This window comes from Eleginops maclovinus, chromosome 9, assembly GCF_036324505.1.
Source record: "Eleginops maclovinus isolate JMC-PN-2008 ecotype Puerto Natales chromosome 9, JC_Emac_rtc_rv5, whole genome shotgun sequence".
NCBI classification, from domain to species: domain Eukaryota; kingdom Metazoa; phylum Chordata; class Actinopteri; order Perciformes; family Eleginopidae; genus Eleginops; species Eleginops maclovinus.
The window spans coordinates 28815242-28843027 of NC_086357.1; the positions used below are offsets into that span (position 1 = coordinate 28815242).

The 27786-nt window shown below is 45.4% G+C and overlaps 1 protein-coding gene across 1 annotated transcript in view; it reads right to left on the reverse strand.

Moving 5' to 3' along the window:
* Nucleotides 1-22410, reverse strand: part of sh3rf1 (SH3 domain containing ring finger 1) — a 35775-nt gene extending 13365 nt beyond the window's left edge. The window contains 3 exon segments of the mRNA XM_063892043.1: nt 1-195; nt 19810-20298; nt 22011-22410. Coding sequence (XP_063748113.1) covers nt 1-195; nt 19810-20187 — 573 coding nt within the window. The 5' untranslated portion in view covers nt 20188-20298; nt 22011-22410.
* Between the last annotated feature and the right edge of the window lie 5376 nt (nt 22411-27786).

The following is a 27786-nucleotide window of genomic DNA, read 5'->3' on the forward strand; positions in this document are numbered from 1 at the left end:
CAGCGGCAGCGGCTTGATGACCTGCACGAAGTTGGTCGGGAAGAAGCCATGTACCCCCCCCATCTCCCCGTGGTACCAGTTCTCGTCCACCTGCCGGCGCAGGATGATGATGTCGCCCTTGATGAACTTGAGGTCCCCTGGCTCCTTGCCTTCGTAGTTGTAGAGTGCCTTGGCACAGGGCAGCTGGGGAACAGCCTGTAGACGGGGGGGGGGAATAAAGGTCATGAGAGAAATACCCCACAGCTGGATTTAAAAAACAGAGGATGCTAACAAGAGTCTACAGGAGACGACTAAACGTCATCAAGTGACCTGAAGTCATGTGACCGTGCTGTGGTTCCTTTATAGCCCAACATTAGCCTCCTTTAGCTTAGCAGTGGTGACGTGAAGTCATGTGACCGTGCTATAGTTCCTTTATAGCCCAACATTAGCCACCTTTAGCTTAGCGGTGGTGACGTGAAGTCATGTGACCGTGCTGTAGTTCCTTTATAGCCCAACATTAGCTTCCTTTAGATTAGCGGTGGTGACGTGCCAACACAGAGTTTCAAATTTAGGAAAATAACATTTGTTACAGCCCTACAAACTAGGACCAGGAGGAGTGAGTGTGTGTGTAGTGTGTCCCTGAGAGTGAGAGTGTGTTCACAGTGAGAGTGTGTTCACAGTGAGAGTGTGTCACAGTGAGTGTGTTCACAGTGAGTGTGTATTCACAGCGAGTGTGTGTTCACAGCGAGTGTGTGATGAGCAGGCTGGCTGTGATGCCCCCACAGGGCCCGGGGCTCCGGCCCTCTATCCTGCAGAGGAACGTTTTGAGCCGAGTCCTGAAAGAGCCATTCAGAGGTTAGACAATCTGAGGGAGGGGGGGGGGACAGCGAGAAGCATCAATGTTCTCCATTCAGGGTGGATGTCCATGAGGAAGCCTCCGAACCCCCCCCACACCATCACACTCTCTGCAAAGATCACAGTGCAGACACTCAGAGGAATGTGCGGGCAGGGGGGGGTTAAGGTTGGAGCGCTCTGCAGTCTTGTTGAAGGCTAATGAAGCATTCACCGGCTCAGAGAAGAATAAAGTACAGAGTGAAGCGTGATGGTGAGCCAGGGTGACATTACCCCCCCCCTCCCGGATCAGAGCTCCAGCCTCCTACACACTGCAGCGAACTGGGCCTCCTTTCAGAAGGAAACCGGCTCCAGAGAAACACCCAGGACTAGCAGAGAGTTTCCTGACCCAAACTCAAATGTAAAGTGGAAGCCATGTCTGCTGCAGGAATGGGGGGGCTCCACACTGATGCACACTGTAAAAGTCAATGCACTCACACTCACACACACAAACACACACTTTAAATGAGCTGAACTGGTGAGGTCTCCTCTACCGCCTCCTGCATGGCCCCAGCTGCCCGCCTCTGCTCTGGCCTCATGAAGAGGAGGCGTCAGCAGGTAGATTTCCATGTTCCACTTGGCTTAACATAGAGAGGGAAAGGGGGGGGGGGTGTACAGGGGCCTCTGGGTATAAGAATGTGTGTGTGTGTGAAATGAGGGGATGTGTGATGTCTGTGGGGGTTAATATCCGGTGTGCATCCATGGAGACGGACCTGCGTCCCCCCGCTGTAGATGAGGAGGGGGCCGTGCTTTAGCAGGACTGCACAGAAGAGAGTTTAAAGGTAAATACATCCCAACGATCCGACGGAGCGGTCACAGGCTGCCACTTTCAGAGCAGGACGCATCCTTTCCTCTCTCCTCCACACCTCACCAAGTGTGTGTCAGGCTGTGTGTGTGAGGCTGTGTGTGTGTGTGTGTGTGTGAGTGTGTGTGTGTGTGTGTGTGTGTGTGTGTGTGTGTGAGCGTGTGTGCGTGTGTGTGTGGCTGTATGTGCTTGAGCCTGTGTGTGTGGCTGTGTGTGTATGTGAGGCTGTGTGTGTGTGTGTGTGTGTGTGTGTGTGAGGTTGTGTGCGTGAGGCTGTGTGTGTGTGTGTGTATGTGTGTGAGCCTGTGTGTGTGTGTGTGTGTGTGTGAGCCTGTGTGTGTGTGTGGCTGTGTGTGTGTGTGTGGCTGTGTGTGTGTGTGTGAGGCTGTGTGTGTGTGAGGCCTGTGTGTGTGTGTGTGGCTGTGTGAGCCTGTGTGTGTGTGGCTGTGTGTGTGTGTGAGGCTGTGTGTGTGTGAGGCTGTGTGTGTGTGTGGCCGTGTGGCCGTGTTTCTGTAATGGTTGTTTCCAGCGCAGCAGAGGCAGTGAGGGACGGAGGGGAAGACTAACCGAGGGGGGGTCTGTTGAGGTGTATTTAGTCTGTAAAGTATGGATGAGGTGTGTTTTGTACGAGGCTTCACTCTGACCCAAAGTGCCGGTTTGTTGCAAAACTCTACCAAACCAGAGTCCAGCCACAAACACACCAGCACCCTCCCCCTTGTTTTTATCACTTTACCCTCCCCGAGAAAAGGACAGGCTGCACTCCTGCACAGGTCTCTCCCACAGAGTTTACTCACAATAAAAGCAGCATCAGCTGATTTTTTTTCTGGAGGGGCTCGCATGCTTTGTGTTCCTCACTTCAGCGCCACCTCTGCAGTGTGGGGAAGCTTTATGGAGGGGGTGATGCAGCAGCGTGCGCACTGCTGCATCAGACGAATGAAACCTCAGCCTCTGTGAACATTAAAGTGCAGAGCAACAAACACCCCACTGGGACCCTGAAGAGGCCCCCCACATGGCCTGGTCATCATTTAGAATTATTAAACTAGTACACAAATACATGAAGTCCAACACTGCGCCTTCACTTGCTGAGATTCCCTACCCCAAACACAAATACCAATACCAACATTACTGTCAGACTCTTCTCCCCACCAGAACACATTCAAGAAACCCCCTGACTGCCAGACCAGGAGGCAGGAAGTGAGGGGGGATTTAGGACTCTTTCCTGATGCATTACTTCAGCAAAGTGCCACCTGGGAAGCCGGGAGATGGTGCCAGGTCTAACTGACCAACAACAGTGTGTGAGGGGAGTGTCTCTGAAAAACATTCTGTGAAAAGACGACACTGTTCAGGGGCTAAACGGCTCTGTTGCATTCAATGCATTTCATTCTCTGCGCGCAGCAGAGATGCTAATGCTGTAATTCAACCCGTTAGAGCGAGTTAGAGACAGAGAGGGAAAGAGCAGGGCTGCAGAGCATCATCTGGTGTGTGTGCAATTACTCTAGTGCTGGAGATAATGCAATTAGCCCCGAGTGCTGAAGGGCTTTGGCTGTTACAGCGTTCTCTTCCACTGCGCTGGATTAAAGCGTTCTGCAGCCAAATGTCAACAACCAGCGAGCAGCCAGGCACGGAAACACAAAGCAGGAATACGTGTGCAGCCACGGAGAGAAGGCCGGGTCAAACGGGGATAATTACACGGACAGATTGTTAGCATGAAGCGCTCAGAGACCTGAAAACACATGCCTCCATCACTGCTGATTATTCCCAGCTGCAAGGACTCATCAACCAGTCCTGATTTATTATTCAAATCACCACCTATTTTCATTTTTACTGACATTTTAAGAGAAATTATATGAAATGATCTGATTCCAGCTTCTTAAACGTGAATATTATCTGTATTATTTACCGCTCAGGACTCCTACAGCTCCAGTTAGATTTAAGTATTTAAAGACTTATAAATGCCACTGGAAATCCACTATCCGAATCTTTGGGAGATACTTTATGGTGAATTACTTAAAAACATTTATAATTGAGATTTTGCAATATGCAACTTCGGTACTAAATTATTCATGACCTGCTTTTCATATCTTTATTTTTATTTTTACCAATTATGGACATATTGAGACATCAATGCAAACATTTTAGAGGACAAATACCCCAAAAAGTATCAAGACTTCCCATTAAAACCATGACAGAGGGGCTCAAACTGACCCCGATTTACTAGCTCACTGATATCAAGTGTGACAATAAGCCTCATTCATTCAAATAAATACAGGCATTAATCAAATATCTTATAAAACTGCTCAAAAAATAATGCAAATACAACCATTTTCTAGACAACGAGGGCAAAATCAACAGCTACATAAAGTTGCGTAACACAGAAATGCTGCCAATAAAGCAGCTGATCAAAAATCACAACACCTCATAAAGCGGTCATTGACACTGCTCTGTCAGCAGGTCAAGGGTTGCAGACAGAAACCTTTAGCCCCCCCTCCCTCTCTGTGCAGACAGGCCTCCTCCATCCTTATGGACGGCAACTCGGCCGGGGGTCCTCCTCCCCAAACACTGTGCACGTGTGTGGCTGCCCTCACATCAACACCTCCAGTCTGAAGCGCGTCCCACAGTCTGCCCGGCAACAGGTCCGTGTCCCACAGTCTGCCCGGCGACAGGTCCGTGTCCCACAGTCTGCCCGGCGACAGGTCCGTGTCCCACAGTCTGCCCGGCAACAGGTCCGTGTCCCACAGTCTGCCCGGCAACAGGTCCGTGTCCCACAGTCTGCCTGGCAACAGGTCCATGTCCCACAGTCTGACCGGTGACAGGTCCGTGTCCCACAGTCTGCCCGGCAACAGGTCCATGTCCCACAGTCTGCCTGGCAACAGGTCCGTGTCCCACAGTCTGCCCGGCAACAGGTCCGTGTCCCACAGTCTGCCCGGCAACAGGTCCGTGTCCCACAGTCTGCCTGGCAACAGGTCCATGTCCCACAGTCTGACCGGTGACAGGTCCGTGTCCCACAGTCTGCCCGGCAACAGGTCCATGTCCCACAGTCTGCCTGGCAACAGGTCCATGTCCCACAGTCTGCCCGGCAACAGGTCCTGGGACATCTCTGCTCATCATCAGGTCGCTGCCACCAACACTGGAGCGTTGATACAGAGGTCTCCTGCGGGCCCTCCTGACTCCATTAGAGCTGCAGTATCCTAAATTGATTCCTAATGGGCTTTTTAATGGGCTTTTTAATGAGCCGCTCCCCCCATCCACACTGTCTGGGGCTTCTTGGTTCAGAATACAGGAAACTGGGATGAAAACCCGTACCTACTGGATGAAAAAATCCCCACTAACATCTGGCTTCTGTCTGCAGAACCATTTCCCCACAATGTGCAATATTTCCTCTGTCCTCACTTTAATTAGGGACGCACTGCTTAAAATGACACCTCCATTGGACTCCTTTGCTTACTACCGAACCATAATGACATCACTACAGAACAATCACCCTCCTATTGGCTACCCAGTGCATGTAATCCATAATAAAATTAATCAGTAGTTGTAGCCCTAAATCTCCTCTTGTAATTAATCCTCATTTTATGCTTAAGTACGTATGTACAGTGGAGGTTTATTTTAACAGTGAGAGAAAGAATATCAAAAAGAAATCCAGAAATTTAGATTAAAAAAAGATACATTACATGCATTTAATCGGGTGAAATAAGTATTTGATCCCCTTGCAACCAACAAGGATTCTGGCCGGTTAAAGAAGTCCTCTGGCTTTACGAAAGTACTCCTGAGGTCAACTTGTTACCTGAATAAAACACACCTGTCCACAGTCAATACATCAGATGACAACCTCTCCACCGAGGCCAGAGACAGGTCTTGTGCTCATGGTGGAACTAATGTCTAAGGACATCAGGGACAAGATGGTAGACCTGTACAACGCTGGGATAGAAGACAAGACCACCAGCAGCAGCCTGGTGAGAGAGAGACACCTGGTTTGATTATTAGAACATGGAAGAGGCACAAACGGACCATCAATCGCCCTCGGTCTGGGGCTCCACGATCAATGATCATGAGAAAGGTGAGGGGTCAGCCAAGAACTACAGGAGGGACTGGTTAATGATCTGAAAGCAGCTGGGACCACAGTCACCAAGAACACTACTGGTAACACACTGCGCTGTAATGGGTTAAAATCCTGCAGCGCCTCAAGGTCCCCTGCTCACGAAGGCACATGTACACGCCGTCTGAAGTCTGCCAGGGATCCTCTGAAGGGTCCAGAGGAGGCTGATGAGAAGGGGAAGAGCTCAGATGAGACCACCATCAAGATCTTTGGGATCAACTCCACATGTCATGTTTGGAGGAAGAGAAATGCTGCCTATGACCCAAGAACACCATTCTGGAGACATGATGCTTTGGGGGGGTTTCTCTGCTCAGGGGACAGGGTGGTTCACCGCATCGAGGGGAGGATGGAGGGGGCCATGTACCGTAAAATACTGGCTGATAACCTCCTTCCTCCTAAGGCATGTTCTGCAAAGGGATCGAATACTTATTTCCCCCAATTAAATGTATATCTTTTTTTAATCTAAATTTCTGGATTTCTTTTTGATATTCTGTCTCTCGCTGTTAAAGTAAACCTACCATAAAAACTACAGACTGTTCATTTCTTTGTAAGTGGGTAAACTGACTAAATTGGCCGGGGATCAAATACTTATTTCCTCCACTGTATCTCCTCAAAATATCAAACTGTTTCCAAGTATCTTCCCCCTGTTCTCCCAGAAGACGACACCGGCTCGAACCAGAATATCTCCCATTAATACGATTCACTACCCTGTCACAGACCCATAAATAGCGCCGAAAAAAAAGTGCTCCTGTGTGGAGTTTCCATAGAAACCAGAGAAAGGAAGTCATTCCTTTGTCTCTAAAGAAGGAGAAGGAGAAGGAGAAGGAGAAGAAGCTGTCGGGAAGTTTTCTGGAGCTGCTCGTCTGAACGTCTCTACTTTAAAGAGTCCTCTCCTGCTGATGTTCAGGTGTATATCAGTATGTAGTGTCTCTACTTTAAAGAGTCCTCTCCTGCTGATGTTCAGGTGTATATCAGTATGTAGTGTCTCTACTTTAAAGAGTCCTCTCCTGCTGATGTTCAGGTGTATATCAGTATGTAGAGTCTCTACTTTAAAGAGTCCTCTCCTGCTGATGTTCAGGTGTATATCAGTATGTAGTGTCTCTACTTTAAAGAGTCCTCTCCTGCTGATGTTCAGGTGTATATCAGTATGTAGAGTCTCTACTTTAAAGAGTCCTCTCCTGCTGATGTACAGGTGTATATCAGTATGTAGTGTCTCTACTTTAAAGAGTCCTCTCCTGCTGATGTTCAGGTGTATATCAGTATGTAGAGTCTCTACTTTAAAGAGTTCTCTCCTGCTGATGTTCAGGTGTATATCAGTATGTAGAGTCTCTACTTTAAAGAGTCCTCTCCTGCTGATGTTCAGGTGTATATCAGTATGTAGAGTCTCTACTTTAAAGAGTCCTCTCCTGCTGATGTTCAGGTGTATATCAGTATGTAGTGTCTGTACTTTAAAGAGTCCTCTCCTGCTGATGGTCAGGTGTATATCAGTATGTAGTGTCTCTACTTTAAAGAGTCCTCTCCTGCTGATGTTCAGGTGTATATCAGTATGTAGTGTCTCTACTTTAAAGAGTCCTCTCCTGCTGATGTTCAGGTGTATATCAGTATGTAGTGTCTCTACTTTAAAGAGTCCTCTCCTGCTGATGGTCAGGTGTATATCAGTATGTAGTGTCTCTACTTTAAAGAGTCCTCTCCTGCTGATGTTCAGGTGTATATCAGTATGTAGAGTCTCTACTTTAAAGAGTCCTCTCCTGCTGATGTACAGGTGTATATCAGTATGTAGTGTCTCTACTTTAAAGAGTCCTCTCCTGCTGATGTTCAGGTGTATATCAGTATGTAGAGTCTCTACTTTAAAGAGTTCTCTCCTGCTGATGTTCAGGTGTATATCAGTATGTAGAGTCTCTACTTTAAAGAGTTCTCTCCTGCTGATGTTCAGGTGTATATCAGTATGTAGAGTCTCTACTTTAAAGAGTCTCTCCTGCTGATGTTCAGGTGTATATCAGTATGTAGTGTCTCTACTTTAAAGAGTCCTCTCCTGCTGATGTTCAGGTGTATATCAGTATGTAGAGTCTCTACTTTAAAGAGTCCTCTCCTGCTGATGTTCAGGTGTATATCAGTATGTAGAGTCTCTACTTTAAAGAGTCCTCTCCTGCTGATGTTCAGGTGTATATCAGTATGTAGTGTCTGTACTTTAAAGAGTCCTCTCCTGCTGATGGTCAGGTGTATATCAGTATGTAGTGTCTCTACTTTAAAGAGTCCTCTCCTGCTGATGTTCAGGTGTATATCAGTATGTAGTGTCTCTACTTTAAAGAGTCCTCTCCTGCTGATGTTCAGGTGTATGTCAGTATGTAGTGTCTCTACTTTAAAGAGTCCTCTCCTGCTGATGTTCAGGTGTATATCAGTATGTAGTGTCTCTACTTTAAAGAGTCCTCTCCTGCTGATGTTCAGCCTTAAATCAGAGTCACCACCTTATACTAGAGGGGTGAATCCGACCCAGAATACGCTTGTTAACTCGATTAACTTTTTAGTTTTCCACCCAGCCACTCATTAGACTGGCATTGTTTTTTGGCTGCAAATGGTGCTAATTCCTTAGCATTAGCATGTTGGTTTTATGCTCAGAGAGAGATGCTAATGGACCTAGAACATGTGTGATGATTAGAGGAACATTAGCAGAGTTTCCACAGCTTGCTGAATACTTCCTGGCATGCGACGGTCCATCTGCGCTCCAGACGGATGCGGAGCTTCCTGCAGCAGACTCGTTCGTTGTGCCGTGAGGAAACAAACACACTGAGACTTCTCTGGGTGAAGCTCTTGGAAGGCTTCAATGTTTTATTGCCTCCCTACAAAATGCGGTCAAGCAGATAAATGCTTCCCACACTGCAGCGGGCTGATTGTCGCTGTGTATTATTCATCAAGGCTCGGCTGCTGGGTCTCATTTTGCCCCTGAATCACGGGTTCCGATTGGCTTTGACTCCTAAATTTCTCACGTAGGGATTATTTTTATTGCCAGCTGTTTCATTGATTAATCAATGCCTTGTTTGGTTTATAAGTGCTCAGAAAATGCTCCCATTGACTTCTTGAATAAAGACAAAAGCAGTACGTTACCAGAGATTTACCAGCTCGGATGAATCACTTTGCATAAAGAAGTGATTCAAAGTCTGTTGTAGAACCAGCAGTGGCTCAGTAAGTAGGGGCTTGGACTGGGAATCGTAGGGTCGCCGGTTCAAGTCCCCGAACAGACTTGAAAAATATGGAAAGTGGACTGCTACTTGGAGAGGTCCCAGTTCACCTCCTAGGCCCTGCTGTGGTGCCCTTGAGCAAGGGCGCTGCACAATAGCTGCCCACTGCTCCTAGTACTAGGATGGGTTAAATGCAGAGGACCAATTTCACTGTGTGTGCTCTGCTGTGTGCATGTATGTGACACTAAAGAGGGTTTCATCCTCCGATTCTATCTAACATAACGTGCTGGACTGAATTATAAAACGTGTGCACTCGATAATAAAGAGGGTCTGCAAATGTGCAGATTCAATGTCCTTTAATACGGTTTAGATACCTCCTAAAGAGGGAAATAAAATCTCCACCACTGCTGCAAAAGATAAAGTACATGGGACAACAGTTTACGCTGGTATCTCAATAAACTGTTTTTATATCTAAAATATTTAGTGCTCATGAGATAACATCACTGCTGTATCACTGTCCCAAAGCATCCGGCATCAAACCAGCACGAGAGTGCACTGAAAGGCAACCGGGTGAACCCATTTAAAACAACAGCTTGTGGATTTACAGTCGGGATGAGTTTACCCAGCAACCCCTCCCTGACCTGATGTGGTATCACTGCTACAGTAGTGTCCGGGGGAGAGTTCAGAGCTAATGATCTCATCACAGCTGACTCAGCACCTGTGATGAGATCAGAGTGCCTTTAATTGGTGGTGTTTGAATCACCTGGATCAGCTGAGCTGCACTCAGAGGATTTAGCTCACAGTCTCTGTGTTTGGACCAGCAGGACGAGCTGCATACCAAGCGCTCCCTCACTCTGCTCTGAGCGGCTGAAAGCCTGCAGTGTCCGTCGGGCTGTTCCTCCGGGTCTTTCAGGAGGAGCCACCTGCGCCTCCAGAATCACAGAGGATCCGGCTCCATGCTCCTCCCCCTGCTGAGGGGGAGGGGGGGGGGGGGGGGGGAGTACTCTGATCTCTGAGTACAAGCAGAAGTACTCAGTCCTGTACTTGCGTAAAAGTAGAAGTACTCAGATCTTGAGTAAAGTAGAAGTACTCAGATCTTGTGTAAAAGTAGAAGTACTCAGATCTTGAGTAAAGTAGAAGTACTCAGATCTTGAGTAAAGTAGAAGTACTCAGATCTTGAGTAAAGTAGAAGTACTCAGATCTTGAGTAAAGTAGAAGTACTCAGATCTTATACTTGAATAAAAGTAGAAGTACTCTGATCTTGTACTTGAGTAAAAGTAGAAGTACCAGAGTGTAGGAATACAGTGAAAGTAGAAGTACTTAAAGTAGCGACAGTAAAAATGGAGAGTAATATATCTGATATGATTTATGATGGTTGGTTGCTTCCCTCCTCTGTCCAGCAGGGCTCCGGGGCAGCATGGCGGACCACAGCGGATGACTGAGGAGCCTTTGCTTGCTCTGGCCGGTATTTGAACGCCTCTCCAGTGGACAAACAAAGAGGGGATATTGACACCGTGGTGGCAAGGGGCCGAGGCACAAACACTGCATCTGTTCTCCGACTGGAGAAGAAAACCATTTCTCACTTCCTTTAGAAAGTCAGTCAGTCCGTTTCTCCCTGGAGACAAGCCAGATGTAACATGTCCCTCCTAGCTTTCCTTAATCATCCCGCAGAATACTAAGTGCAGCACCACAATCTGGACAGTGTGAGGAGAGAGAAGGGACTGAGGAAGAGCTCCAGTCCTCGCTATTGGTGACCCAATCAAAAAGCATCCATTTCCTCTTTAATGCAGCAGCTTTTTAAATATTTGTATGCAACTAATTCAATAGTGATAGACTGCATACAGTCATGGTACAAGAAAACAAAGTTAGTTCGATAAGGGGTCCCTTTGGAAATGAATCTTGAAACAGGAAGTAGCGGCGTGCTAAAGCCTCGTCAAACAGCCGTTGCTTTTTCATACGTTGGCAGACTAATTTGCCTGATCTTCTGAGGTGGTAAGACTGAAAATTAATTACTAAAAACGGCTGCAGGGAAAGTGAGTTCATCCCTTGCACGGAAAAAGTGTCTTAACTACCTCAAATTACATAATTTTACCCCATAAAAAAGTCCCTGTTATTCCTTTCTGAAAGTTCAGGTTTAATGAAAACATTATTTTGCAGGAAGCCATCATCTGCTATTATTTTGCAAGGCTAAAAGCTGTTTGTACCTCACTTTATAAAGCTCTGATATGTTTTCAGGACAGTAAGTACCAATTATACCAATTATCTGCCCAATAAGCGGTCAGTTTTACAACAAAAAAAAGCCCATTTAGAAAAGTCCTGAAGTAGTCGCGTGCTAAAGCGTCGTCAAACAGCCGTTGCTTTTTCATACGTTAGCGGACTAACTTGCGGAGAACTTAAGTTGCTTGAAAAGTGAGTTGTTTCCTTGCAGGGACAAGTGTCTAAATTAACTAAAATTCCATTATTTTATCCACTAAAATACTAAAAATAAACGTCTGGTTTTGAAGATGCGATGGTGCCATGAAACAGGAAGTAGTTATGTGCCTTTTCAGTAACTGGCGGACAATTCTTTCCCGATCTTTGTAGGTCTCAGACTTGAAGGACCTTTACGTTCCTTGAAAAGGGAGTCAGTGCCTTGGTTAACCATTAGAGTAAAGAGGGAAGTATAGAGTGGATGTCGTGGTGAGGACATCCCAGGAAGGCTGCAGCACATACCCAGATTTCTCAGCAGGAAGCTGAGTGAGGAAACACTGTCTGTCTCGCTGTTGCCATTAGAGGCTCGTACGCCCGGAGACTTTTGACAAGCGGCCACAGACTCACATTACTGCAGTCTGGGGTTGCTGCAGTTACTCTGCCCACAGCCATACTGGTGAGCAGAGAGGGGGGAGACGGACGCCGGGGCCTCTAGAACCAATCAGGACGTCCGTTTCAATGGGAGCTAATGGGCACTAATGGGCACGAAGATCACACCTTCACAACACGGGCTTACATTTCACAGTCAAATCTGTGTGTGTACGGACAACACACACCTGTGTTTATGTGGGTGTGTGCAGTGTAAAGGTGAATGTCAGTCAGTTTGTGACTCACTGAAACAAACATGGAGCTGGCTCTTTAAGGCAAGGTGTGTGTGTGTGTGTGTGTGTGTGTGTGTGTGTGTGTGTGTGTGTGTGTGTGTGTGTGTGTGTGTGTGTGTGTGTGTGTGTGTGTGTGTGTGTGTGTGTGTGTGTGTGTGTGTAAAGCTAATGGGCTCAAAGTCCGATCCAGTTAATCAGAACAGGTATGATACCAGTGTCTCCAGGAAGTGTGACAGACGGCATGAAAGGATGAAAGTGTTTGCTCTCAATTCAAGTCCTCTCTAATAATCACTCACACACTGTCAGCAGGAGAGACCCCGCCTCTGTAACTGAGGACACCGGCCTTCAGTCGACTGCTTTTACATATTTAGGACCATTTCCTTCCAGAACAAAACACAGATTATTGGATTTCTAACCATCTGAAATGAGACCCGTGGAGCCCTTTAAATTGCATTTAGTTTCCACTTAAATATCTTTCTATCAAGGCCACCAAATGATCCACATTACCGGCCAAATCCTGGTAAAATATGCAGGTGGCTGCTGGGTTTGCATCAATCAGCTTAATGTTGCACCCTGGAGCTTCCGTCTCCTCTGACTGAGAGCCGTTCCTCTGACAGTGAAACTCACACAGAACACTGCACATTTACAGGAAACTACATCATGGTTTTGGATTAAAGTACACATCACTGAACTCCGGGTTCTCAGAGCCTCCTCACAGCTGGGCCGGTGATGTCACTCCGGGGACAAGCGCAGATTTACTGCACCTCTGGGCCTCGGAGAGAAACAGGAAGCCTTCCAGCACATCGCAGCACAGACACACCCACGGCTGACAGAGGACAGGAGGTCTGAGGAGGGCTCAGCATATTTGATAGAATCATTTCCCAGAAGGAGGTGAACCAGCCTGCAGATGCATCAGGAGCCAGTTATAGCTTCAGGGGGTCAGAGGTCAAACTACTGAAAACCCAAACTCCCAGCGAGTCATGAAAGGTGCCGGTGGGAAGGGAACTGGACACTTAACATGCCTGCAGTCAAACGGCCCATGGATGACCAATCGAGGCCCACCAATCAAAACACTGGGGGTCAGGGGTCATACTGCTCTGTGAGGCCGGGCAGGTATAAGGGCCACATGCTGTCAGACAGCTGACAACACACAGATTAATTTATTACACTGGAAACCATTTGGTGTCGATGCTTAACACCCCAGCTAGGAGATTAGCCGCTATAAAAGGACTGGGACTACGGTTATAAAGAGTCTGAGTACAGGAAGGTAACGGGCTCTAAAACAAACCTTTGATAAGAGGTGATCCAAACATCACTTCCAGATGGACAAGAGTCCAATGGTGCATTCAGGGGAGGCACTAATGGTCCCACTGCTGAGTTGGGAGGTCATTCTTCCCTCTGTGGTGTGTTCATGAGCTAATGTGGACGCTACAAAGAACATGAGCTGGATCACATGGAAACAGCATCACAGTGTTTATAGCACATGCTTTTATGCAGAAACGTGTACTTTAATTGATATATCGCGAAATGAATGGACAGATTTACTGAACTATGAAAACGATAGTTGGTTAAAGCCCAAACAACAGTCATTCCCTGAGCTGTTGTTCTGTCTTGAGGATGCCTAGGGAAGTCTTTCTTTATTCGGACAGCACTTGAATGCAGCACAGAGGTTGTATGTCTCAATGCAAACACTAGCGCCCCTCAGTTTTTCCAAATTAGAATTTCTGAAGTATCACTTTTTTCCTAAAAGATCTGGCTTTTTTTTCAAATTTCTGGACAATCATTTTTTCTAGGGTTTTCTTTGCCCCCCCGCAGGTGAACAACACTGCTCCCTTCACTACTGTCCTGTTGACAGGATGACCGGAGATGAGATGTGGACCGAGGGAACAGGTGTGTGCTCGGGCCGTTGGCAAATGTGGCACTTTTGGTTTGCAGACCACCCAGGGTGTATGGCTAAAACAACACACACACCTTCGCTAACCAAACAGGGGGGGGCATCAGTGAACATAGGGAGCTAAAAGAGTCCAACGACGGGATCCAAATAAAAGATTTGACTGCTGAAGCTGAGGGTGCAGAAGCCCGTCTCTGCATTACAGACCCCACAGAACCTGGCTGTATGCAGAGGATACTCTCACAGCAGCCAGCGTGCCGAGACCTGAAGAGGCTCCCTGCTGTGACCTGCAAATACTCCTGCATTCCACACACACACACACACACACACACACACACACACACACACACACACACACACACACACACACACACACACACACACACACACACACACACACACACACACACACACACACACACACACACACACACACACACACACACACACACACACACACACACACACACACACACACACACACACACACACACACACACACACACACACACACACACACACACAAAACAAGTCAACCTGTTCCTTTATGTCTGGAAAAATAATAAAAGCCCTGAATGAAAAACACACACACACCCTGTGGTGGGGGGGCAGTTTCCCGGCTGCACCTTAATCACATGATGAGGTCTTTTCTCCTCGGGAATTAAGTCAACCGGTACATGGAGGACTTTCCCACAGCGTGGCGGGCTCCTGCTCACTCTCTGCATGTTTCAGAAACAGATCTACCTACGGGTACCAACCAAGTATCCTTTGCCCAATGCATGATGGGAAATAAACAGATGTAGTGGTGTGAAAACCTCTCATTATCTGCCTGCCTTAGTTACACTTTACTTCAGAAAACCTTCATTTGATATATAATCTGCCCCAGGAAAAGCTGCAACTTATCTGGATTTTTTAAGATTTAATTTGAATGTCACAGAGGGGAGGACGCCGGTTCGAATCCGGCCTGGAGCCATGGACGAATCCCTTCCATGTTCCCCTTACTCTCCAATGAAGGCAGAAAAAACTAAACGTGTCCTGTTTTTCCCCCCCTCGGGGAAAATTACAGGTGTCTGAAAATCACCGACCCGCAGCGTCCGCAGGATCGGGCCCGTGGGAAAGGTCCGGGCGTAGAGCAGAGTGTGCCAGGGTGCGGGCAGCGAGTGGGTGTAATGACGGGTTTCTTCCGAGGTCAGCCAAGAGGAAAAGGCCTCAACAACAATATGATGTCATCAAAGAGGGCCAGCGTGACTCACTGCGACCTCAGACGCAGAGGGAGGGGGGGGGCAGGAATTTTAATGAGATGCCTCCAACATGAGGAACCCATAAACAGCATTCTCCGTCCCGCAGGAATAAATCAAGAGACGGCAGAGGAACACCACGACTCCTTCCATTGCAACTCCGACAAAGAGGTCCTCTCCGTGTCTGGAGACCTCCTCACAGATTAGGGCTTCTGACGGAGGTATAATGTGAGGTCTGAACGGGGGGGGGGGGGGGGGTTCAGCCTCACGCTCACTGCAGGGTGTGATTCCACTCTGTAACATCATGCTACTATCTCCCTGCTGCTCCTCACCCAGTCACTACCTTCACTCTTATCAGGGTTTACTCTAACCCAGTATCAGGCTCTAACCCAGTATCAGGGTTTACTCTAACCCAGTATCAGGCTCTAACGCAGTATCAGGGTTTACTCTAACCCAGTATCAGGCTCTAACCCAGTATCAGGGTTTACTCTAACCCAGTATCAGGCTCTAACCCAGTATCAGGGTTTACTCTAACCCAGTATCAGGGTTTACTCTAACCCAGTATCAGGCTCTAACCCAGTATCAGGGTTTACTCTAACCCAGTATCAGGGTTTACTCTAACCCAGTATCAGGGTTTACTCTAACCCAGTACCAGGCTCTAACCCAGTATCAGGGTTTACTCTAACCCAGTATCAGGCTCTAACCCAGTATCAGGGTTTACTTTAACCCAGTATCAGGGTTTACTTTAACCCAGTATCAGGGTTTACTCCAACCTAGTATCAGGGTCTCTGCCCCTCTCTCTGTGGGTCAGAAAGGGTCTAATGAGTCCAGACATATGGGGATGGGGTCAGATGTCTGGTCAGACAGCTTTGTTTGTATGCAGCTCCGACGTCACGTTGTTGTTCATCTCGTCTCGTCAGGATTAATACATCAGCGCCTCAGTATTCCCTTTCTAGGAGAAACCCTGCTCTGTCAGCTATTAAAGGAAAAGTGCAGGTGTGGGCAAACCACGTTCCAAAGGAGCTGCGTGAGGAACTGGGAGTGGGAGGGCGACCATTACCCTGGACTCATTCTGCTCGACATGTATTTCTTTACTTTAAAGCTGTGTATTGTAAGCATATTGATGAATAAAGGACTTCCCAGTCCCAGTCCTACCTCCTAAAGTCCCACAATGCCTTGCTTTGCAGTCTGCCACTCCGGTCAACATCCTCATTGACTCTTTGGATTTAAAGCCTTTACCTAATCGTCATAAACACACCTTTATTATGAAGAGAAGTGGAGACCACACCACGCTGCGATCAGCTGTAAACACCCACACACAGGCTGCTTCTGTTGGAGGCATATTTGTAGTAAAATGCCTCCATCACAGATCACTGATCCCATCCTCAAGAGCGGAGCTAATAACTGTCACAGAAAAGACATCTATGAATTTGGAGAATCAGTTCATTGCTAATTCAAAGTGATTCATTGATAGTAGAAATGGTCATTATTTGCAGCCCTTGTCTAAATGATGTCCCCCATCATTAAAAAAGAGCAGGAAAACCTGTGCGACAGAGACAGAAATGCTCATAAAGACGCAGCGTTGAGCCTACAGTGAATACTGCAGACATCCTGACCCCCGTGACCCCCCGAATGAGCCCAGAAATACTGATCTGTTCCCAATCAGTGTGAACTAAACGCTGCATTACACGAGTCAACGAGGGGCAGCGGGAAGACCAAACATCCGTGTAACGCAGCACAGAGCGGCTGAGTCACCGCCCCCCCCCCCCGCCCGTCTACCCCACTTGCAGGTAAACTCCCCGTCATAAAAGCCATCTGTTTATCAATCCCTCCCCAGTTTGGTGGAGAACACAGCTTTTTTATCCCAGGGTTTCTAGGCAGGTTAGACTTTGTACACCGGGATCTTCATGGCGTAGGAATCACATTTCATCCGCCGTTAGCTTCCTCATACATTTAGAGAAACCCCGGGATGTGGAGGATCTACTCCCGCACCGAGGGACTGTAATCAATCCTGCAGACACAAGGGGGGGAGGGAATGAGAGAGTGGTTTCCAGTGTCCAACTCTCTATCTCCCAGAGGGAACTCCGCTCTGAAGTGAGACTACAGTAAACCAGAGGGTGGGGGGGGGGGCTCTGATCTTCTACCTGAGCGGCAAGCCGACACACGAGCAGCACCTCGACATTCCTGTGACTCTACACAAAACCTACACATCTTTTCCTCTCCCTTCCCCTCCCAACGTTGTGCTCAGAGGCCCCCAGAGAGGGAGGGTCTCTACTCCCTGGGGCCAGGTTTTTCACCCTGCAATAATACTGACGCAAAAAGTGTCATGAGGAAACATGATAATACACATACTGATATACAGCAGGAGAGGACTCTTTAAAGTAGAGACACTACATACTGATATACACCTGAACATCAGCAGGAGAGGACTCTTTAAAGTAGAGACTCTACATACTGATATACACCTGAACATCAGCAGGAGAGGACTCTTTAAAGTAGAGACTACATACTGATATACACCTGAACATCAGCAGGAGAGGACTCTTTAAAGTAGAGACTCTACATACTGATATACACCTGAACATCAGCAGGAGAGGACTCTTTAAAGTAGAGACACTACATACTGATATACACCTGAACATCAGCAGGAGAGGACTCTTTAAAGTAGAGACTCTACATACTGATATACACCTGAACATCAGCAGGAGAGGACTCTTTAAAGTAGAGACACTACATACTGATATACACCTGAACATCAGCAGGAGAGGACTCTTTAAAGTAGAGACCCTACATACTGATATACACCTGAACATCAGCAGGAGAGGACTCTTTAAAGTAGAGACTACATACTGATATACACCTGAACATCAGCAGGAGAGGACTCTTTAAAGTAGAGACACTACATACTGATATACACCTGAACATCAGCAGGAGAGGACTCTTTAAAGTAGAGACTCTACATACTGATATACACCTGAACATCAGCAGGAGAGGACTCTTTAAAGTAGAGACACTACATACTGATATACACCTGACCATCAGCAGGAGAGGACTCTTTAAAGTAGAGACACTACATACTGATATACACCTGAACATCAGCAGGAGAGGACTCTTTAAAGGAGAGACACTACATACTGATATACACCTGACCATCAGCAGGAGAGGACTCTTTAAAGTAGAGACACTACATACTGATATACACCTGACCATCAGCAGGAGAGGACTCTTTAAAGTAGAGACTCTACATACTGTTATACACCTGAACATCAGCAGGAGAGGACTCTTTAAAGTAGAGACACTACATACTGATATACACCTGAACATCAGCAGGAGAGGACTCTTTAAAGTAGAGACTCTACATACTGATATACACCTGAACATCAGCAGGAGAGGACTCTTTAAAGTAGAGACACTACATACTGATATACACCTGAACATCAGCAGGAGAGGACTCTTTAAAGTAGAGACAGTGTTTAAATAATACACTTACATTATATGAGTACTGATTGGGTGAATAGCAAGCCTCAGCTTCGGCCTCAGAAACACATTGAGAGGTTTCTTGCGGCCGCACAGAAAGAGTGATCATTCTTTTCCCATTTCCTGTGCTGGAGAGCTCTTCCCTCTCCCAGGATTGAACTTTTTTTTTCCTCCAACTATACTTAACATCCTCCCCCCTGCAGATTAAACACCAGCCTGAGTTCCCACCCCAACTTTCTCACGAACATTCACAGCAGCTCCACAGCGAGGATCTGAAGAGAAACAAATCCCTTCCGGCTCCGTCGGACCCTTTCTCACCCTGACACCGAGCCTCACGGAGACAACAGGAAACATCAGTGGGATAGACTTATGGAGAAGACCCGTGTCTGCTGGACATCTGGGTCACATAACAGATATTGAGCAACATATTGTGAGGACGCTCGAGCAGAAAAGTATCTGCAACCTTGTTTCTCCGCGCTTGTTTTTATTTACAAACGGCGAATGCAAGATGCCTGCTTCGGTTATTACACAAATGAATGCAGAATGATAGACACTGTGAACACTTCTGGTAGATTAGACATAAAGAATGATAACCGTGTTGGTCTTCCTTTGGATGGAGCACTAAAGAACATTTGAGCATTACACCTTTGAGTAAAATTGCCAATCCTCCAAATGGGACTTCTTCTGTGCACAGAGCGATATTGATGCTAATAAGGTATAATATGCAGCCCTAACTTCGCTCAGATTGGGACAAACAACAGTTTTGGATTGTGAAAGCGCCTTGAGAAAGAGCTGAGCGGGTCTGCAGGCGGCGCAGAGAGCAGGACCATGGGCTGACTGTAAATCTCTGCCATTAGTTACACTTGTCACCGTCTGGCGTTGGATCGCCCCGATAACAGTTAATCCACAGCAGAGATTAGAGAGCAGCAACACGCTGCTTTTTAATCTGTTTGTACAAGCCTGACCCCGACAACAGAAACAAAGACCCAGCCAAATGTGTTCACGTCTCCACCGCTAAGCTAAAGGAGGCTAATGTTGGGCTATAAAGGAACTACAGCAGACCAGGGGACAGGAAGTGATGAATGCTGACTCATGTCTGGGTTTAAGGACTCATTCCTGCACCTCTCTGTTGTAAATCAAACGCCCTAACGAGGAAGTAAACAGAAATACTTTTAGTGTACTGACCCGTACGAGGGTACTCTTGGCGGTGGCTCTCTGAGGTTGGGCCCCCGGCGTGTTCTGGTCCCGTGTTCCCCCGCCAGGCGCCCTCGCCACGGCTCCAGACGTCCCGTTGGTGCAGACCCCCGGCCCCCCTGCCCTGCGCGGCCGCTGCTTGATGCCGTCCAGCAGCCGCACCAGCAGGATGTTGCTGGGCAGATCGTCCACGCCGCACTCCACCAGCGTCCGGCACTCGGGGCAGCGCAGCTCGCCGCGAGATCCCAGGATGCTTTGCAGGCAGCGGCGGCAGAAGGTGTGCTGACATGGCAGAACCTTGGCCGTGGCGTCCAGACGCTCCAGGCACACGGGACACTCGAGCAGGTCCAACAGCATCGACTCGTCCATCTTCACCGTTCAGCAGGAAGATGCGAGGATGAGGAGGGTCAGTGAGCAAGCAGGAAGTAGATCCATCACGTCACTCCCATCCCGCCGCTGTGGCCATGGCAACGGCATCAGCTGCAGAAACACAGTCAGGACGCATTAGCCTCACAGGAAGTGGGTCACAGACATCACATAGGGCCGCTGCAGGCCTACAGACAATAGCTCTGTAAACGCATGTGTGCAAGTCATGCTTCATGTCTCTATTCACAACCTGGAAACAGTACCGCCTCTTGAGTCTATGTACTGACCGGACCCCACTGACCGGACCCCCACTGACCGGACCCCACTGACCGGACTCCACTGCCCGGACCCACTGCCCGGACCCCACTGACCGGACCCCCACTGACCGGACCCCACTGCCCAGGCCCCCACTGACCGGACCCCCACTGACCGGACCCCACTGACCGGACCCCCACTGCCCGGACCTACTACATTTCTTTCTGGAATAAAAACGGTACTCTGCATTTTCTCTTATTTCTACTTCACGTCGTCTAATTCAACTCATCTGAAATAAACACCATGGTGGAGCTTCCGTATGAATCCTGAAAATATCAAATGTTTTGAATGACATCGTAAAGTAATACATATGATTGTGTTAATGTGCAATGCATAACAGTAAGCAGATAACCATATATTACTGTTAACCGAGTTAGTGTTCTCAACAGGATATTTAATCAGATTTTGAGCTTTTTATTATCGATTTAAACTGTCACCATATCTTTGATATTGGTTTTAAACAGCAGATACTTATTTAAAGTCTTGTTAGTGATTTTTCCTCTCGGTATATATTAATGTTTCTGGCACCAATACTACAAAATAAATGCTCATATGTGAAAAAATAACTGGCAATGAACCAGATTCAAGTACAACACCTGAGTACTTCTACTTTACTCAAGTACAAGATCTGAGTACTTCTACTTTACTCAAGTACAAGATCTGAGTACTTCTACTTTACTCAAGTACAAGATCTGAGTACTTCTACTTTTACTGAAGTACAAGATCTGAGTACTTCTACTTTTACTGAAGTACAAGATCTGAGTACTTCTACTTTACTCAAGTACAACACCTGAGTACTTCTACTTTACTCAAGTACAACACCTGAGTACTTCTACTTTACTCAAGTACAAGATCTGAGTACTTCTACTTTTACTGAAGTACAAGATCTGAGTACTTCTACTTTACTCAAGTACAAGATCTGAGTACTTCTACTTTATTCAAGTACAAGATCTGAGTACTTCTACTTTACTCTAGTATAATATCTGAGTACTTCTACTTTTACTCAAGTACAAGATCTGAGTACTTCTACTTTACTCAAGTACAAGATCTGAGTACTTCTACTTTACTCAAGTACAAGATCTGAGTACTTCTACTTTACTCAAGTACAAGATCTGAGTACTTCTACTTTACTCAAGTACAAGATCTGAGTACTTCTACTTTACTCAAGTACAAGATCTGAGTACTTCTACTTTTACTCAAGATCTGAGTACTTCTACTTTACTGAAGTACAGGATCTGAGTACTTCTACTTTTACTGAAGTACAGGATCTGAGTACTTCTCACAGTGTAACCTAACCCCAGAAATAAACTGACGTCATTAGAGTAGAAAGTTGATTTTGGTTGAGAAATGTAAAATACGGTGAGTCTGACTGAGCCGCTTCACGGTCTCCTCCTTCTACAGTAACTTTTAGTTTTTAAAGCCACGAAGAGAGTCTGCTATAACTCCTCAGACAGGAGAAAACAACCTTAAACACGTTAAAATAAATGTTGTATAAATAATATTATTCTTACCTCAGAAAAACTCCCACTTTTTGGCCCAATTCTTCTCTCTTTTTTTCTTTGCTTTCTTGCTGCTCGTTAGCGATCCGTCTGGAAAACTGTCCTCTCTTCTCCGGAGGACCACCGGGACAAAGCCTGCTGTTACCCCGGGGATAGGGCTCTAATGTGGGCTGGAGTTTATCAACACTCGAGTCAGATGGTGAAACAGCAGATAACATGGAGAGGAAGCGGGAGAGAGAAGGGAACTCCTGCAGAGCCGAGCGCCATGCTAACCCTGATGCTAACACTGGATGCTATCCTGATGCTAAGTCCGCTACTTGTGTACTGTTGCTGCAAACAGAGGGGGGAGGGGAGGCGTTCAGGGGCGGCACGGAGAACAGAGTTGTTGTACAGTTGTGAGGTTGGAGGGTTAGGGTCACATGAGAGAAAATGTGTTGGATGTGGACAACATTTAAGAACATTAGAGCCGGTTCACGTCCCGACCGGACCAAACAACACGGAGTGGACTGGTAACTGGAGAGGTGCCAGTTCACCTCCTGGACCTTGCCGAGGTGCCCTTACGCAAGATACCGAACCCCCAACTGCAGCCTGGTCGCTCAGACATCTCTCAGTGCATGTGACGTAAACTGTATCTGTGTATTCAGACTAATGTGTATAGGTCCTTTGCATTTGTGTGTGTGTGTGTGTGTGTGTGTGTGTGTGTGTGTGTGTGTGTGTGTGTGTGTGTGTGTGTGTGTGTGTGTGTGTGTGTGTGTGTGTGTGTGTGTGTGTGTGTGTTACAACTGAGTGAACAACTGAATTTCCCCTTGGGGTGAAAAGGTTCTTCTTGTAAATATTTGCATGTTCCGATTATTTTATCTTTGTAAATTGCGACTTTCAAAATGTCCCTGTACTTCCTCATTACTCTAGCTCCGTCTTCGTGTGGCCCTGATCCTCTTCTTTAGGTGACTTTCCTCGCGCAGATTCCCTCTCAGTTCGAGCCCGTCTCTCAACACTACACGGTGCCTTCAGGAGCGCCTCGGAAATTCTTTCGTCCCACCATAGTAATTTTTTTATATGGATAGTTCATTTAAAATAAAAGCAGAAAATGCAGCAGTTTTTGCAACGACACTTTGTATACATTTCTGAATAGGTCTGAAAACCACTTTGTGGTACTATTAGTTTGATATTGGATATAGTTTTCAGCTGGAGCAATACTTATACATCTGAGCGTGATAAATTCCCATTTCATTGCTGTGAAACATGAAGGCAGAAGACGGGCTAGCACCTCAAAAAACTGAAGAACAGACAGCTGTTGAGCAGCAGGTACAATGAAGGTGAAGCAGACCTTGCAATAAATAAAAAACATGTTCTCCAAGAGATTCAAACCCGGGCTCCCAGGTCATGGAACCACTCTTAGACCACCACTCTATAAGCACATAACTAATAATGTGAGTAAGTTTGAGATGTACAGTGCTCAGCGTAAATGAGTAGGCCTACACCCCCTTCGAAAAGTAACATTTGAAACAATATCTCAATGAACACAAACACATTTTCCCAAATGTGGACCAGACTAATTATATATAATTAAATATAATATAATATTATTATATTATATTTAATTAAATATGATATAATTATATTATATTATATATAATATAATTATATATTATATTTAATTATATTATATTAAATATAATATAATTATATTATATATAATATAATATAATTATATTATATATAATATAATATTATTATATTATATTATATTATATATAATATAATATAATATAATATATAATATAATATAATAATATTATATATTATTATATTATATTATATATAATTATATTATATATAATATTATATAATTATATAATATATAATTATATTATATATAATTATATTATATATAATATTATATAATTATATATAATATAATTATATAATATTATATATAATATAATTATATTATATTATATATAATATTATATTATATTTAATTATATAATATAATATAATATAATATTATATATAATATAATTATATTATATATAATATAATATAATTATATTATATATAATATAATTATATTATATTATATATAATATAATATAATTATATTATATATAATATTATATTATATTTAATTATATAACGTGTTTAACTTCTAACATGAAAGTGAGGTTAATAATATAACTTGGACTACACGTTTCACTTTTACTCAAATAAAGGCGATGCAGAAATGAGTACAGCCCACTGAAAGTCTCTGGAGCAAAGCTACATTTCAGAATACACCTGTCAGATTTAACAATTATCAACCTCAGTTGAGTGTAATGTTCATTACACAGGTGAGTCTAATGATTCATTACACAGGTGAGTCTAATGACTCATTACACAGGTGAGTCTAATGATTCATTACACAGGTGAGTCTAATGATTCATTACACAGGTCTAATGACTCATACACAGGTGAGTCTAATGATTCATTACACAGGTGAGTCTAATGACTCATTACACAGATGAGTCTAATGATTCATTACACAGGTCTAATGACTCATACACAGGTGAATCTAATGATTCATTACACAGGTGAGTCTAATGATTCATTACACAGGTGAGTCTAATGATTCATTACACAGGTGAATCTAATGATTCATTACACAGGTGAGTCTAATGATTCATTACACAGGTGAGTAATGACTCATTACACAGGTGAGTCTAATGATTCATTACACAGGTGAGTCTAATGATTCATTACACAGGTGAGTCTAATGACTCATTACACAGGTGAGTCTAATGATTCATTACACAGGTCTAATGACTCATACACAGGTGAGTCTAATGATTCATTACACAGGTGAATCTAATGATTCATTACACAGGTGAGTCTAATGACTCATACACAGGTGAATCTAATGATTCATTACACAGGTGAGTCTAATGATTCATTACACAGGTGAATCTAATGATTCATTACACAGGTGAGTCTAATGGTTCATTACACAGGTCTAATGATTCATTACACAGGTGAGTCTAATGACTCATACACAGGTGAGTCTAATGATTCATTACACAGGTGAATCTAATGATTCATTACACAGGTGAGTCTAATGACTCATTACACAGGTGAGTCTAATGATTCATTACACAGGTCTAATGACTCATACACAGGTGAGTCTAATGATTCATTACACAGGTGAGTCTAATGACTCATTACACAGGTGAGTCTAATGATTCATTACACAGGTCTAATGACTCATACACAGGTGAGTCTAATGACTCATTACACAGGTGAGTCTAATGATTCATTACACAGGTCTAATGACTCATACACAGGTGAATCTAATGATTCATTACACAGGTGAGTCTAATGGTTCATTACACAGGTCTAATGATTCATTACACAGGTCTAATGACTCATACACAGGTGAGTCTAATGACTCATACACAGGTGAGTCTAATGATTCATTACACAGGTGAGTCTAATGATTCATTACACAGGTGAGTCTAATGATTCATTACACAGGTGAGTCTAATGACTCATTACACAGGTGAGTCTAATGATTCATTACACAGGTGAGTCTAATGACTCATTACACAGGTCTAATGACTCATACACAGGTGAGTCTAATGACTCATTACACAGGTCTAATGATTCATTACACAGGTGAGTCTAATGACTCATACACAGGTGAATCTAATGATTCATTACACAGGTGAGTCTAATGATTCATTACACAGGTGAGTCTAATGATTCATTACACAGGTGAGTCTAATGATTCATTACACAGGTGAGTCTAATGATTCATTACACAGGTGAGTCTAATGACTCATTACACAGGTGAGTCTAATGATTCATTACACAGGTGAGTCTAATGATTCATTACACAGGTGAGTCTAATGATTCATTACACAGGTGAGTCTAATGACTCATTACACAGGTGAGTCTAATGACTCATTACACAGGTGAGTCTAATGACTCATTACACAGGTGTCTAGCAGACTATAAGAGGGTGTTACTTAAAGAAACCCCCTTCCCAGTTCATGTCGTTAGCACCACATGGAAGAGAAATGTCACGAGACCTGAGAAAGAAAATCCTGTCTTCACACCGCAAAGGTGAAGGCTACAAGAAGACCAGCACAGCTGTACCCATCAGTCAGAATACTGGAGCAGAAGTGGGACGAACACTTAAAGAGGATGCAGCTGCAACCACCGCACAGACACGTGCAGGTCCTCCACGGAAGTCAACACCTCAACATTGGTTATGTAAGCCGGCTCTGTTCTGATTGGTCAACCGCTTCGAGATGTCCCGCCCCTTAGGCTATCACGTACCATGTGTTGGAGCGCTAACCAACAGTAACGCTAGTGTTACACAGTGATGTCACTGTGTTCCAGGAGTAAACAACGGAGTCGAATGGAGGACTTCACCCGACAGCAGAACAGGGCCTCGTTAAATGACTGAAACACATCATGATTTGACCTCTGACCTCCTGCGACCTTCACACTGAGACAGCAGCAGTGACCTCTGGGATGGAGGTCGTAAAGAGGGATTTAAACTCCTCTGGTTCAGGAGGAGCAGAGGAGCCGTAAAGACAGATTTATGAGGAGGAGCACTATAACACCCCCCCCCCACACACACACACTTTATTATGACCCCCATCATGTGTTACTCTATAGTAAGAGCTGGAGAGTAAAGTACATTTAAACACACACGTGAAACTTTTGACTGTTTTAACTAACTTTTGCAATGAATTCTGGGTAAGTTAATCTAAATGGCTGATTGAGCGTGCTCCTGTCTGCCTGGATGAATGGTCGGGGGCTCGGGGCCCTCCTGACTCCCACCTGCACCTCGGTTCCTGTCTCTCCAGGTAGAGACTGGGACCCTCCAGAGAAACAGACCCTGACCTTCAGTCCTGACTCATTGATTTTAATATCATTGTTCCTCCTGTCTTGTTTCACTCGCTTTGTTGTTGTTTTAAGAGGATGCTAGAGGATGCTAGGGGATGCTAGGGGATGCTAGGGGATGCTAGAGGATGCTAGGGGATGCTAGGGGATGCTAGGGGATGATAGAGGATGCTAGAGGATGATAGAGGATGATAGAGGATGATAGGGGATGATAGGGGATGATAGGGGATGATAGGGGATGATAGGGGATGATAGGGGATGATAGAGGATGCTAGAGGATGATAGGGGATGCTAGGGGATGCTAGGGGATGATAGGGGATGCTAGAGGATGATAGGGATGCTAGGGGATGCTAGGGGATGATAGAGGATGCTAGAGGATGCTAGAGGATGATAGGGGATGCTAGAGGATGCTAGAGGATGATAGAGGATGCTAGAGGATGCTAGGGGATGCTAGGGGATGCTAGAGGATGATAGGGGATGCTAGGGGATGCTAGGGGATGCTAGATGTTGCTAGAGGATGCTAGGGGATGCTAGGGGATGCTAGAGGATGCTAGGGGATGATAGGGGATGATAGGGGATGATAGGGGATGATAGGGGATGATAGGGGATGATAGGGGATGATAGGGGATGATAGGGGATGATAGGGGATGATAGGGGATGCTAGAGGATGATAGGGGATGCTAGGGGATGCTAGAGGATGCTAGAGGATGCTAGAGGATGATAGGGGATGCTAGAGGATGCTAGAGGATGCTAGGGGATGATAGAGGATGCTAGAGGATGCTAGGGGTTGTTAGATTTCAGATATGCTGTTTCTCTAAATGAACAAGATTATTTTAGCAGAATCTGAAGTAGTCATTGTTTGCTTGGATGGATTCTGGTAGTAAAGGAGAAATTCTGTTCA